Source organism: Nyctibius grandis, chromosome 29 (genome assembly GCF_013368605.1).
Source record: "Nyctibius grandis isolate bNycGra1 chromosome 29, bNycGra1.pri, whole genome shotgun sequence".
In the NCBI taxonomy this organism is placed as follows: domain Eukaryota; kingdom Metazoa; phylum Chordata; class Aves; order Nyctibiiformes; family Nyctibiidae; genus Nyctibius; species Nyctibius grandis.
Window position 1 is genome coordinate 3,393,751 of NC_090686.1, and position 16,074 is coordinate 3,409,824.

The 16,074-nt window shown below is 39.7% G+C and overlaps 1 protein-coding gene across 2 annotated transcripts in view; it reads left to right on the plus strand.

The window, feature by feature from the left end:
* Positions 1-16,074, plus strand: part of SYN2 (synapsin II) — a 184,787-nt gene that overhangs the window by 132,280 nt on the left and 36,433 nt on the right. For both annotated transcript variants that reach the window (XM_068419879.1, XM_068419880.1), the window contains exons 6-9: positions 2,191-2,253; positions 4,675-4,817; positions 10,015-10,089; positions 14,288-14,390. In XM_068419879.1, coding sequence (XP_068275980.1) covers positions 2,191-2,253; positions 4,675-4,817; positions 10,015-10,089; positions 14,288-14,390 — 384 coding nt within the window. The remainder of the gene's footprint in view (positions 1-2,190; positions 2,254-4,674; positions 4,818-10,014; positions 10,090-14,287; positions 14,391-16,074) is intronic.

The following is a 16,074-nucleotide window of genomic DNA, read 5'->3' on the forward strand; positions in this document are numbered from 1 at the left end:
AAGTTATAATAGCACTCCTCTTTATCTTATTTTTTTTTAATATTCAGATGTATTTCATGTATATTATATGTATGTGCAAGTGTTCATACAGTGGAGTCTATTTCCATCTCTCATACATACGAACTTGCCAAATTTCTTAATGTAATTTCTGTTGTTGGTCATTTCTGATTTTTTCCCCTCAGTTTTTAATTGTCACAGTAGAATTTATACCTTTCTGAATACAAGAAAACCTTTGAAAAATAAGCAATATTTTTGTAAAATTACCTTTCCCCCCCACAATACATTTCAAAGAAAACATGCAATGAATCCTATTAGTATCAGCTCTATTTAAAGTGGATCCATTGATACATGCTAGATCTTCTTTCAAGGACTTGCTCTACCAAGTAGCTATAACATAAATTAAAAGGAAACCCATGGAGCTGGTAAGTTTTCAGTGTTACTATCACCGTTGTATCGTACATGATGGCTACCAAAATGTATGAAAAGTCTCAAGACTGCCTGTTCTGGTAGGACAGAAATTAACATAAAAGAGCAGATGGGAAGGGTGGGGGGAGGACTCAAATCAAGTTTTCTGTAATTTCAATAAGAAATTTCAGGCTTTGTTATGGCTTGACAGAACAATACCGCACCCAACTGGAAACCAGTTAGCGGTGGGGAATTGGCTGCATGATGGCACATGTCTGGTCCCCACGTACAAAGGGAAAACTCTGGTAATTAAACTAAGGGCAGGAATAAAGGAAATGCTGTTCAAAACCCAAAACAACTACAACTGCATCAGCCCTGGATTCATGGGCCTGTCACAGTGATAGACACAAACAAGAGAAACGCTGGGATAACTTAATATTTGTCTGCCTTCTGCGCTGCCTGGGGTCTTCTGGCTGATGTTTGCAATGCAGGCTCTTCAGCCTGGAGAAGAGAAGGCTCTGGGGAGACCTTCTAGCACCTTCCAGTACCTGAAGGGGCTACAAGAAAGCTGGAGAGGGACTTTTTACAAGGGCATGGAGTGGTAGGACAAGGGGGAATGGTTTTAAACTGAAAGAGGGGAGATTGAGATGAGATATTAGGAAGAAATTCTCTACTGTGAGGGTGGTGAGACCCTGGCCCAGGTTGCCCAGAGAAGCTGTGGCTGCCCCCTCCCTGGCAGTGTTCAAGGCCAGGTTGGATGGGGCTTGGAGCAACCTGGTCTGGTGGAAGGTGTCCCTGCCCGTGGCAGGGGGTTGGAACTAGATGGTCTTTAAGGTCCCTCCCAACCCCAACCAGTCTGTGATTCTATGATTCAGCCACCTCTCTCTCTGTCTGTGCTGGGGTGTGGTGCACCACATGAAATCTTGGTATCAGACTCCAGAGCAACATGAACTCTATTGCCTTAAATGATGTTAGCGCATTTTTCTGAGGGAGAAAGCAGAGTGTCTTTTTTTTTTAATTTATTTGTTCCTGCGGCCCACAGAGGATTCCACAGCTTTGGAATCATGGGAAAATCCGTGGTCCTCTTAATTACAGGAGGGCCGTTTGTATCGCCCTAGTTAGAGGGCTGCCAGCATTTCCATTACAAACCCCGGTTCCGTGGTTTATAGTTCAATGTGGTGCTGCCCTTAGGAATCTTGAGTCAGGCAATGATTTGTTCACCCTCCTCCAAAAAAAAAACTGAAACAAAAAAAGTGGCTGGTTTTAAAATATGAAAGCAATAAATAAGTGACTAGATGTTGACTATACAGGTTTTTTTGGTGAATTAGACATCCTTGCTTTCGTAAGTGGTCACAAAAAGGATTTACAACCTTGCTAAACAATGGAAATCAAGGGGAAAAGGAAAAAGGTGATTAATTTGACACCATTAATGATTATAACCTTGGAGAGTGTGAGTTTATGGGTCAGAAAACACAGTAGCAAAACATAACATAGGAAATAGCAGAAATTCAGTTTAAAAAGTGAAGTCAAAAGACAGAGATACAAAAAAGGTAAGACAGAAGAACACCAGTTGTGTGTGTTGGGAATAACACAGCACTCAGCACACCCCCAGTAATTCATCAGAACACAGTCTGACACAGGTGAGTAACGTGTTCGAATACGGCCATGGCGAGAACCCCTTTGGCTGCATTGTGGTCACGTTCAAATAACTGTCATAAATGATGTAGCTTAATCATTTAACTCACGGTTGCTCTCTCTAACCTCTCCGTTTTGTTTCCCCCCTAGCTAACAATGCCAACGTTTCCCGTGGTTGTGAAGATCGGACATGCTCATTCAGGCATGGGAAAGGTGCAGATGCTCTTACTGCATGTTAGGAGGGTGTTTGTCTAAAATAACACGCATGTTCTTTTGTTTCCCGGGTATTTTAACTTTTCATTGTCAAAATTCTGTCTCAGATCCCTACCCTTGCAAATCTCTGCTTGTATATTATTCAAGAAAGCACCTCTCTTCAGGAAAATACGAAAACACATAATATATTCTCACATCAATGCCTTTTCAGTTGGTGCGTTGTCCCATATAGGCTGTTCTTTGAAACACGCTGAGTTGCTTTCTTGAGGCAGAACCTTATTTATTAATTTAGCTGACTGCAGTGAAACTATTTAAGAGCCAAGGTCTGTTTGCACAATCCAACTTTTTGGACCTGGGAATATAGGAAGGTTTTTGCCTTGGTTCTCTATTAGTTTCAGCTTGATACTGAACTTCTCTTCATTTCCTGTCCTAATGTATTCTCTGTGATTGTTTCATACCACTATGTAACTGCTGCTTTCTTTCTCCAAAGTAATTGCATTTCAGTGGTGAGTACAGTTGTTTTGGTATCACTTATCTGACAATGATGCGTCAATGGTCAATTTAAATCCCACTTTCATTGATATCCATGAAAACTTCTAGTCATTACAGATTAACCACTTTCTCTCACTGAAAACACTTCAGCGCTTTGAGTTCTTTAGATTTTAAAACAAATCATCAGAGAATAGTTACATTTATCATCTTGAATCTCCAAAAGCTCCATGAACATAATATTTGCCACTAGCAATAGAAATAGAAAGTTGATTTAATTGTATTTTACTTAGTAATTATGCAAGTTGTACTGTACATTATGTTCTTTTGCCTATGACTGTTTTGCTTTATTTTGTACCAAGTCAGTGGAAATCCAGCAGCCAGTTTAATTGAGAGCAGAATTAATCAGTAATTACTTAAACTACAGTTTCAGTGGATTGCATATCGGAAGTATGAGAATGTTTATACTGTACTTTCAATATTTACCTCTCGTTTATAGAAAAGGGAAATAATGCACAGAAATGTTCAGCATATCAAATATCTAGAAATAAATCTAGATTTTTTAGCTATAAAATATTTTAAATCCATAAAGATTAAATGCCAGTCTTTTGTAGTGAAATGCTGACTGTCAGAGTCCAAGTAAAGGTTCTCCTCGTACCCCAGTCCTCCCTAAAGACATTGCTAGGAGTAGTATTTCCATTGGCCACAATTAGACTCACATATGCTATTAACTTTTCAGAAACTAAGTTGCAACCATGCATTGTGTCTGGTTTCATGGCTCTCAAACAGCAAATGACTCTGTGCTGTTCTCCATCCGCGAGCTCAGAGCAAATACTTTGGCCTTATGACTTCTTTTAGCTTCACCAGCCCCCATTTAATATGCAAGTCCCACCTCACAGCTGTGCCACTCTGGCCCTCAGGTTCCCTTTCAAGTACCAGGTGACAGTGGAAGCAAACAAGATGCTGGGCTTGCAAAGAGTGGCAAACTCTCCTAATATTAGATAACATGAGAAATACTAATCCCTGCCTCCTTTCCTCACCTTTCTGAAATGTACTTTGGGTCAGTGTGTTGGAGTTCCAGTTTCCCTCTCCTGTTTTCTACTAGCCCTAAGCCTTCTCTTCTGAGTCACTTTTTCTCTCCACTTCAGCCAGCTTCCTTTAAGTCAACCACAGAGATGTGCCCTCCCTGTCCCAAGTAATGCCTCTGTCCTCCATCTGTCCTCGAAAGTCTCCTTTTCCCTCTCCCCCCCAATCAATATTCCCCGCTTTTCCACCTCCCTCTTATTTCAAGATGTTCCAGTTGATGGGTTTAGTACCATTCACCATTTTAGCACGGTGTTCCACAGCTAGGAAGCCCTACTCCTGGGAAGCCTGACTCCTTGCAGAGAAGTGGGAAAAATGAGAAAAACTGGTGCTGCTGTCTTGAGCCAGCCCTCTGTGCTCCATGGGAATGCGCACGCATCAGGGTATCATGACCCTTCGTCTCCTCCCTCCTGGGAGATACATGATGTGATAGTACACGGTGGGCTCCGTATACAGTCAGTTACATGAGCAATTTACAGGATCAACAGGAATTCTGTGTAAATTAATATTACATGCTATCACACCTTGAAAAATTCTAAAGCCTGCAGATCTAAAATTAACAATCACCGCTTAAGAAAAAAAAATTAAAGCAAAATAAAATTCCGCTGTCTGGAGATTGCTTTCTACAGATGAACAGGTAATATTTTGCCTAGAAAAATAGGTACTTTAATGCAGGAATGTTATAGAATCTAGAAATCAGATTAAATATCCAATACTTTTTTTAATAAACTGATGCTGTCAAAAAACATACTTCTCATGAATGCCATTTGCAACTGAATTCTACATTTTATTCCTAATTGCTCTTTTTTCTTTTGTATATGCTGTTTACTTGTGGTATGATGACTCCAGATCAAGGTAGACAACCACTACGATTTTCAGGACATAGCCAGCGTGGTAGCACTTACTCAGACCTACGCCACTACTGAACCCTTCATAGACTCCAAATATGACATCAGGATCCAAAAGATAGGCAGTAACTACAAAGCTTACATGTGAGCCAAAACCTTATCTTCTTTCATCGTTCTGTTTCAAAATTGATAAGCACCAATAAGACTAAGACTGTTGGATGAGTTTCTGAGCTGATGTGGTGACTCCATGCCTCCATTGTCATACTCTCTGGACACACAGTATTTTAGACTTTCTAGATTTATCAAGACTTTTTTTTTTAAGTTGATTGTGACTGGGAGGAGGAGAATAAGACATCAGGTGAGCCTGCCAGAGTGGTTTTCCTGCTAACCTTTGTTTATTTTTTCATTTAAAGAACGGAGCAGTTGGAAGGGGATTTGTTTTTATAGAGGACTTGTTAAATCAGATTCCTTTGTATCTTTTCACCAACTTAGGGTCAAATTGTCTTCTCCCTCTAAGGATATTTAGATGGCATTCATTCACACAATCCTGAATCATAACATTTCAATGGAACAAAGTACTCTCCTGTTTAACATAACACATGTAAGAAAAATTCTAATCTTGCAATGGCCTTCACATATATGGATGAAAATCTCTTCTAATTTTAGAATCCAGGTGTTTGTTTAAAGATCATGACTATGAGAGGCTAAAAGGGTGTTTCAGTTCCAGAGACAACATTAAGCTGGAGCAGCAAAACAGGTTATCATGTAGCAGTTGAGCTATGGTAACTGTATTTATGTTTCATTTATGTTTTTCATTCATGTTTTTAAGACACGTTAGACCATCTCATGTATTTGTTCCCTCATGCTTACAGTTCTGAGGCAGGAAAAATATAACAAAACATGGATAAAAATACACATATGCATTTATATACGCACACCCACATACACATGCAAAGATATTTCTCTAGGAACTCCTGTAACATTGGAGGGATCCAAGAATTCTTGTATGTTGACATTCGTAAGGTACAGTCAAGTTCTTTATCAGTAAAAACAATTGAACTCCAAGCAAACCATAAATACTAAGAGAAGCAAAAAGTTGGAGCTGGGTTAAAGAAAATGCGTAAAATGTTTTATAATAATAAAGCACCATTAAGCACCAAGTAATTTAGGAACAGCCAACAAGCTCTATGAGAAAGTAGAACCTTTTGCCCAGGGCCGGGGAAAGGGGCAAAGTATATCTCCTTAGGTTGACACTGGAAAGCCACATACTCTTGTCTTCTCCCCTAAGACATTGCATCACAAGACCAACACTGTGCGAGTAACTGCTGGCCTTTTCTAATGTATAACTTGAAGAGGTATTTGAGAAAGAACGTCAAAGATTAGGCCATTCCAGAGCAACCCAGTAGTCCATCTGTGTTCCTCCTCCATGTACATCTGAGGGCCCTCAAGAAAGCACGACACAGAACTGGGTGGAAATCCTGTTCCCATAGGTCAGATCCACCCAGCAGTATGGATACCCAGTCCTTCTGCTTTATTTTGAACCCAGAACCATCTAAATTTTGCAGAAACAGTGTGTTGGAAATTTGAGTTGTACACGGTAACCAAGGCAGAACACTCAAATAGCTTGCGAGGATTGAGAGGTTTCTGGAGTCCTTTCTTGGTGACTTTTGGTGTTCTTAGTGATGCAGGACAGAAACTCTGTAATTCAAGCTCCCTACAAAATTTTAGGCCTACCCCACCCCTCCCTATAGGCAATAAGAATCATAACAAATGCTTCTGAATGATACAGCTTTTAGACCCTGGTTTCTCCAGGAAAGTTAATTCCAGTTTTGCTCGTTTAGCCCCATATCTGGGGACATCCATCCTACTTTTTCTAATAGCACCATACTCCTACACCCCAAGGTCACCTCTCTCCTGTCTGTCCAAACCATATCTTGGTCCAGTCCCACCACTTTCCCAGACCACTTCTACCTTTCTGTCTCTTAGTCCTTACCCCTTACACCTAACTTTTTTTATTGCCCCAGGCTCTCCCTTGCCCCTTTTATTCCACTCAGTGCCATTCAACAGCCGTGTTCTCCCTCTAGTTCCAGTCACCAGTCAGCCTTCTGTCTCTGTCTCAGACCTTTTCATACAACTACTTCTGCCTCTTCAAGGCTAGGATAGTACTTTTCTTTCTTGTGGGTGCTTTGGCAGGCAGATTTCTTGTGTTGTGCTACCCATCTCTCCCTCCTCTGTTGTTTACAATAAACGGAGTTGATTTGTCTCTGTCTTACAGTTCCCAAGTGGCAGAGTTAGGAATAAGGCCCAACTCTTCATGGTAATGACACACTGCCAGAAACTAGCAGAGGCAGCATTAGTAACTTGATGTTCATTCCCTACGGTAGAACTTGGACCACTACGTTTCATAGGAGAGAGCCCTACATTTTTTTATTTGACTTGAAATTTAAATGCTGTTATGTCTTTAGAATAATTTTGGAAGAGTCAGCCAATTTATCCTTTTCAAACATAAATGTTTCTTCTTCACAGAAGAAGCAGTTGGCCTGAAGGACAGCAAAAATAAGTTAAAATGACAGCCTGTTCCTCCTACCTTTTGTTTATTTTTAAGTTTCTACTCAGAAACTATGGGTTCATCCAAATGCTAAAAGCCTAGCAATCATTTTTTCTCTAGATTCTTTCGTACAGTTAAATCACACACAAAAAAATGAAATACCGATCCATTGTTACAAAGCATCAGGAAAAGAAGATTTACCAAATGTCTGTAAAATTCTTCATATGCATACATATACATTATGTAAGTAGAATATTGTTTTACAGCTGGTTCTCATTTTGTTCTGTGACACAGGAACAGAGTACTTAGAGAGCCACCACAAAAAATACCAGCGCAACATTTGTTTGTGTAGTTTAAAGAGAGTTATTAAGAGCTTCAGTTTTATAATTCTGTGGGAAATTGTGGTATAAGTGGATCCATGACTCACAAAACACTGGTGCTTATCATCTGTCAGTAGAGATTATAGCCAAACTGCAACATTGGATCCCTCTAAATACCACAGCTCCTCAAAATGCTTTGTGACGCATACTTAACTACACTTGGTACCATGACAGAATTCATCTGACTTCAAGGAAATAGAGTTAAAAGGGTCACACACCATGAAGAAAAACAGAAATACAAAAACACTACATACAAATCTCCTCTCCAAAAGCAATACTCCAAATCCATAACTTAATGTATTTTGATCAAAAGGTCAATAAAACAAAAGTAGATCACGTCAACCAAAGAAAGAGAGAGCTATAGAAGCACACCCCTACGCAGGCTCCCTACACCAGGACTGTAGGCAGGCATTTCTACATACTTTTCTGATGACAAGTGCCTGTCCAGACAATTTGGATTGCGTACTTTAAATGGTGCTAAATAAAGCAGAAAGACGTTGGAAAAGGGGAAGCTCAAGTTACTATGAATTGTTTATACTAATCATAAGTCCTTTTCCCCAGTTTTAGAACAGTTCTTCCTTCTTTGCAAAGACCAAATCAAGTGAAAACACGTTAAGCCTAAGTGTAAAGCACTCGGAAGTGTTAGGAGTTGTTTTCTATATTATTCAGTATTTAGTAAAAGAGGAAGAAATAATGACATGAAAGACCCTGAGCAATTATCAGAAGAGAAGTGAAGAAGGGTGGGAAACCTACATATTGCAGTAGAGGAAATCACATATGAATTACAGAAATCATACCTAAGGTTTAAAGTGCCAGATGGTCTGGTCAGGTACTTTTGTATCACTTAACCGTGGTCTAATGGAACCCCTGTTGTGTTGGAGTTCTGTGTCACAGACCTGGCATCGACGGCTCCAGCCCACAAGCTGTTGAGACTACACCAGTTAGGTCTGTGTCCGTAGCGTTCCTCTCATCCTTGTCTGGTCTCTGCAGCATCACTGCAGCCAGCCAAGCATCCAGTCGTGAGACTGCTTCAGGTTCAACAGGGGACCTTTCACGTTGTGCAGTGAAAGCGTGGCTTAGAGCAAACCATCTTTTCTTTGGTCAGTAGTGCTGAGGCTACACCAGTGCAGCTGAGGATCTTGAACTAAATACTTGCTAAAAGTCTTCAGGACAATTCTTTTTTTCTTTATTTCGGAATTGGTCACGTCTTGCTTCCTAAAAGACACCTTAAATAGTACATGCTAATGAATGCCTTTGAGAGGAGAGGTGCAGGAGAGGTGAATTGTGATTTGTGAGAAGTATTATCTCTGATGCAGAATATGTGCGTAGAGCAGTAATGAACTTAACATTTTTAATTTGTAAATACACACATATAAATAAATATCACTTGGAAAATGAAGCAGAAATCACAAAATAGCCTTATTACCGGGTGAAGTTATCTCACACACAGCACTCAACACACACCTTCCCCTTTCACTAGTTTCTCCCACACCAACAAAGAATATGGCACCATACAAGAACTTTCTGCTCTAAAATTCAGCTAACTTTATGAGGCTCCCATAGAAAAGTCAACATGCCCCCACAATTACTACTGACCCTCGTAATTAGGTTAATAGAAAAATGGAGAGAAAACTAGAGCTGCTGCCTAATATACTTTTAATACATTACAGATGTTCCTATTATTTTACTAACTGGAAACACTTCATAATTTGTATCCTTAGCCTATTCCCAGTATGGCATTTAGGTTTCAGAAAACAGTCATCTTCTCAGCCCTGGTAGCAGTCCTAAGGTCTGAGGAGAAAAAAGCTTTATATGAATTTTTTTTTTTCTTAAGAGAATAAATAAAAGATGGTATACTCAAGCCTTGACACAAACTGTTTAGATTGTGCTAGTAAACTAGCAAGGAGTGAAAACTGGAGGAGAAACCAAAATCCAGCTCTAAACCAGACCTGAGATCACTTTGGAGATGTTAAAAAGATAGATATCTTGATTTTCCAGTATTGGGACCTAACTCTGCAGTGGTATGGATTTGAAATGAGAAGCTGAAGCTTCAGTTCCTTGACATTTGCAGCAATAGTATGTTACAGGCCATTCAATCCATTTATAACTGATAACAGCTTATTGCTAACACTTTCACTTAATCATAGTGGGTCTTTAAAGTCTTAAATGACTAAATGGGGAACAGAAATTCACAGCATTGTCATACTTCATAACATGCCTACAGTGAAATGAGTATTGCTGACAATTGCGATGCCTCTTAGAATTCTTCACGTTTTAGCTGTTCTGTTCTAAGCTCCCAGATATGACAAAGGTGTAAATACTGCTACAGTATTCGTGTGAAAACCAGAGTAATTTAAGAGATAGTGAACATATAAAACCACTGCTTGTCTTTGTAATATTTTCCCCCTTTCAGGAGAACTTCCATATCCGGAAACTGGAAGACAAACACAGGCTCTGCCATGTTGGAACAAATTGCTATGTCAGATAAGTAAGTCGAGTCTCATGTAAAAGGTAATTAAAAAAAAGATTAATGGATTTTTATTTTAAATGAATTTTTTAAAAATCACATTGTTGATGTGCAGTTCACAGTAAATGCATGTCTCCCATTCATTTTGGGAAAAAACCTTTGAATTAGATGAAAGAACATGAGCCAAGAGTTTCCATATGACTTGTCTCAGAGTTAATTACCCAAACTAAGCACCAGCCTTAGGTGCTTACGTGCACCCTTGGGTTCCTACACCCCTATCTGCACCTGGGAAGCTACTGGAGTTCCCTTCAGAAAATGCCATTTTTCAGATTCAACCTATTAATCATTTCCTCTCATTTGCCCTCTTTTACCTAATAGTCTTGCCCCACACCACAGTGTTTTAAACTTTTCTCCTTCTACATCATCTGTCACAACCAAGCAATTTAGTCTTAACTAGTCTTCACTTTGCCTATTTCTGCTTTCAATCCTGCTAAATTGCTTATTTCTCATTTTTGAAATTTCCACTGAACTGCACAGTGAGGCTTTTTACCCAAATGCTGGGATACTCAAGCTTATTTCCCTCGTGTCATCATTCCAGCTCTGTACTTTGCTTTACTGTGCTTTTCTTTCTCTCTCCCATCCTTCTGCTGGATGCTTTTTGCAATCCAGTCACATTCTCCTTGCAGTACCATTTTGAAGCTCAGGTCTTCCATTGGCAGAACCCTTCTCTCAATACCACTCATTTGCTCCAAGTTCCTCTACGACATGTAGAACTCTTTTCCCTGCAAAATAAATATCTGAGGCTTTTCGATGGCTATGGATTTTCTTTTGTTCAGCTTCTCCAAAGGCTGCTACCAGTGCAAGCTGTAAAAACTGTACAATAAAAGTGTAATAGAAAAGATGTTTGAAAGTTCAACAGTAGTCCTTTTCTGGTAGTGTTTTTCTTTTTTTAAAAAAAAAGTCTGGAACCTACAACTTGCTCCCTCTTATGAGCTGAGGGAGACACGAGAACTGAACCACTGCCTGCCCTGGGAAAGGTGAAAACAAGTAAGACGGGAATTACAACTCCCTGCTGTCCAACCCCTGTCTAGACTGTGTCCTCGCTGATCTCCCCTCGGGGGATGGAGTGGAGCCACATTATTTTCTCTTTCTCATTCCCCTCCCACCTTCCTTTAGGAAGTGAGGTTATGCCTTCGCTGAGAGAGAAAAGAACGAGTGTGCTTTAGTGTGTATAATTACAGTCCGTGAGCCATTCCTCTGTGAAAACACAGGCACTTTAGTTTGACCGTAAGGAAAACTAAACAATATCAAGTATGGGTAAGGAGTATGAAGTGCTACCCTTGCCCAGCTCCTGCGCTGTAAGTGCTCTGCGTGCTCTGCTTCTGCTTCCATCTTTGAGTGTAAGACAATGAGAGCATAATGGGTATTTTCCCATTAAAAAACACTAGCCAACAAAACCAAACTGCTTTTCTGCTGATGAAGACAAAAACGTAGAAAAGACGGCTGTTTTCTCATACCAGAAAGGGCTGTGTATCACACAGCCCCGCTTTTTCTTTGATTGCACACTGAAGTGCACAAAGCAGAGCAAGGAGGAGAAGGGAAAAGTGAAGTTTTCTGAAGAGCTGAAGTAGTTTAAGGCATACCAAACGCAGTCAGATCTGACGCATGTGCATTTCATTCATAACACAACCCATGAATTAGGAAGGAGTGTTGTGAAAGCAGTGCCTGAATTGACATTGTTGACTGAATACAAATCTTCATCTAGAAATTTAGAAAAGAAAGAAGCATGTGGCACAGGAAGGGACAATGACGAGGCGGAGAACAAGCACATCTCAATGTTACATATTCTTATTGACCCCTCTGGTTCAGAGACCCGCTGCTCCCTAGACAGGAACAGAAGAGAGACCTGTGCTAGTTGTGCACACCTCGTCGGGCACACCAGGTATTACGTGTCAGACACCCAAGGAACAATATCGTAATCTGGCCATTCTAAGGCTGCTGCACACTGTATTGGCTCTAGGAAAACAAGAACCGTGACCTCTTGTCAAACCTACTGTGCAAGCCATGGGTTTAAAACACTACAGCCTAGTCCATCCAAGACCTCTCTTTCCAAACGTAACTGTATTTTTCCAGCTCTGTGTTTGTTGGCAGAAGATAGGCTATTAAAAATGCTTTCATAGATCTGATTGATGTTTTGGTATTCTAAAGAAAATGTCTTCATTTTTTTTTCATATAAGGTCCAGATATTTACTGTTAAAGACAAGTTTTGCTGTCCTCATGACTTTCTAAGATACGTGTTGATATTTTACAAAAAAAAAAAGTTATTTATAAGCAAGTGCATGCAAGCAGTCCAGTCAGCCAGTGCATCTACAGATGTTGAAATTGTCAGACATCCAATAAAACCTCTCATTTTGGACAAAAAACATGTTTCTCACAGGAAAAAAAAAATATTTTCCTTGCTAAAATATTACCATCAGGATTTTTTCAAACAGTTGTATCAATTTCTTTGTATTCTGCTTAAAAGAAAAACTTTTCCACTGGAACAGGCTTGATAGAAGAAAATATAAAGAATGTGACCTAATAAGTTTACTTGGAAGGGATGTTATTACCGAAGATATTTATATGTGAATAAGACTCTCAGCCCAGCAACGAGTTTCTTTTGATCCTACAGTGAAATGAAATGCTATGCTTATTACATCAATTTTTTTGCAATGGAAAATACTATGATGTGGCAAATCTATCACCATGGCTCAAAGGCTGGATCGGGCGAGAGCAGGAGAGGGTCTGTAAAAGGAAATAGCTCTCATTTATGCTCAGATGCGAGCCAATGAATGAGAAAAATGTTTATGATAAATGGCTGCTTTAAAACTGGTTTATTTTAAGCCAAACATGTCCTTCAGTTGGTGGAACTGTGATATCTGCCTGTACAACCTTTCAAGATCATATGGTCACTGACGGCTGCCCATGCACAGCTATGCTGTTCGTTAATGAAAGTTCTCAATGCTGTTTTGTGTCCTCTGAGTCAGTCCTGGCCCTCGAGCAAACACACTCCGCTTGCATCACCCCAGCACACCCTCAGCAAAGGGTTATGGCTCCCTGTTATGGCACTAACAGTTCCATACTTGATCACAGGAATTGCCTCACTCTTTTTCTAGTAAGTTCCACTTCATTCCCCTGTTAGTCAGATAATCTCTCTATTCATAGGATGGATAAAGCTCTTCATGCCAGAAAAATTAGTCATATTACTGCATGTAGAATGGGTAAACTGGCCATTCCTCAGTCTGTATTTCTTACCATGAAGTTAGAAATCAAATGGAGCAGTTCTTATGTTCAACACCATATGAAACACTAGCTTTTTTTAGGAGTTGTAGAATTCCTCAGAATTCTTCACATTTCTGTTGGATTTTACTGTGGTTGTCTATAACTCCACATGAAGAATATGATCCTTGTCCGCAGGCTATGTAACAGTGTCATACAGCTGTTCCTCTTGCATCGTCTTAAGGGTTGTTTTGTCTTGATTTTTCTTTTGCCTTGGTAAGTGATGTACACGTAAAGCTATCATTGCTACTCTGGAATACAGTTGGGTCTGTAATTTAAGACGGAGACGCTCATTCTAGTTTTCCTGATAAAAAATAAAACTCATCCATAATTAAGTACGCTACCGAGTAGAATAGGCAAGAGGATTGTCACACTTGAGTCTGTGCACAGATGCACACGTTTGAATTTCACAGGGAAACAGAAGCCCAGTTCCCTACTTTCTAAAACCCCTTGGCATCACCGAAGCCACAAAAGCTGGTCCGATGGTAAAGCCCCCTTCTGTGGAATTCTCACACACAGTACAGCCACAAGGGCACTGGAAATGCAGGATGGGATGCAGCTAAATGCTGTTTGTGTTCCAGCATATCTTATCTTCAGGTTACTCACAGTTTAGAGCAGACACATGTTTGGACCAATATACACTGGGACAGGATCCAGCATAGCACTAGGTCAGGATACAGAGCCACAGCTTTTCTGGATTCTGCTGGGACAAGTAGAGTAATCAGGCCAGTATCTCTAAGCTACTCTTCTGGGAAATACAAGTTCAGTAAAACTGATAATATAGTGAAAATTCTGACTTCAGAGCAAACCTTAGATAAAATACATTGTTAGGTTAAGCCTACAGAAAAACAAGAGCCTGATGAGATGATACTCACAGAAAAAACTTATTTTTATGAAACAGGTACAAGCTTTGGGTTGACACCTGTTCTGAAATATTTGGTGGCTTGGACATCTGTGCTGTTAAAGCTGTGCATGGAAAGGATGGAAAAGATTATATTTTTGAGGTAAGCAATCCCACTCTTTTCAATATATACTTTTATATATTACAAACACCCAAGTAAAGAACATTTGTGATAGTTAGGCATTGGCTTATTTGTGTTTCAGGAAAGGCTGTGTATTCTTTAGCAACATTTAAATCATAATAGAAAGCCACATGTCTGAGTTAGTGGCAACATTTGCTGGAAAATGTAACCATATATATGGTAATGTCCTTGAGTGTTAGAGGAAATGTCCACAAACTACAAAACAAAACCAAATGAGGATGTCATATTTTCCCAACCCTTATGATTTTTTTTCCTGAGCAGGCTTACCAGTTTTTCCCAGAAGGTTTATAGATAGCACTATCCCAAGGGAACCCCAACAAAATTATACGTTTGCATGGAAAGGTAAATTAAGAATGAAGTGGAAACAACTTTACTTTTTTGTAGCCTAAATGTTACCTTTAACATCTGATTCCTTAGGAATCAGAAGTTTCTGCTGTAGATAATTTTGAAAAGTTTAGGTTTCTCATTTACCTTGAGCTTATTACGGATAACTATAACTTTAGCCATAAAACAAGCTATCATCACTTGCCTCTCACACGAGTCAGGATTTCTTCAGCATCTTCCATGTTCTTAGAATTTTATTCAGGAGATAGGTATGGACGTTCAGAATCTCTCCACTCCAAAAGAGGTTTGTATTTACTAAAGCAAAAGTAAGAGTATTTTTTCTAAACCATGAGAGTAATCTGGAGATTATCGATTGACCCTGTCTAGTTATTTGTATCCATTTATAACAGAAAAGCTTTGTAGAAGTAAAAATCTTTGTTTTGTCACAGTGTTAAACAGCTCTATTATTGCATTCTCCTCTAGTTTCACAAATTTATTTATCAGTATTGCAATTGCTAACAATTCCCAAATCAATCAATAGCACTTTAAAGGATTGAGCAGCTTGCAGCATTAAACCTTCAGCAAAACAAACAGAATTAATCTCTACCTCCTGAGATGCTGAGGAAGATTTCAAGAAATCCTGTTTCCTTAGTCTGCCTGGCCAAATCGGCACTTATTGTGTCTTACTATATCAAAACTCACTGTAGCATAAAATTTAGGATTCCATACTACACCTCTTCTGTTGCTCCTTCATGTAGTGCAGTCTTTCCCCCACACCACACCCCAAAGTTCCTGTTAAATCTGTAATGCTTCACCCAGTGAAATCTGGCTGAGATTTGAAAGAGTGAAAGAAAGTATTTTCCTCTATCTGAAAACGGACCGCTCTGACTTCTGATGGTACAACAGAGAGTCGATTCCTGAACACAGGATCTGTCACGTGTGCTGCTTCACAGCGTGGCTGTAGCCACGGGCGTATCTCAGACATTGCTGCTCACTGGGAAGGTATTGGTTTCTGCTCACCAGTAAGCTCCTCTCCAGCAACTGGGCTTTGGCAGCCTCCCATATGCCATGTAAAGCGTTGTAGGATACTCTGCAGTTCTCGTAGCCCCTAAATGTCTCAGAGGATGGGTCTCAGCATTTTCCACACACACCTAATTATCTAAATTCATTACGTTTGAGATAGTTCTTGCTAATTTGGCTGGCTTTAATCCAATAAATTTTGACCCCCCAATTTAAACTACGTAGATTATTTTAAGACATAAGAACTTAGGTATCTTTCTTACCTTATAAGATAGTAGTTAAAAACTGAAAGATTGCATGC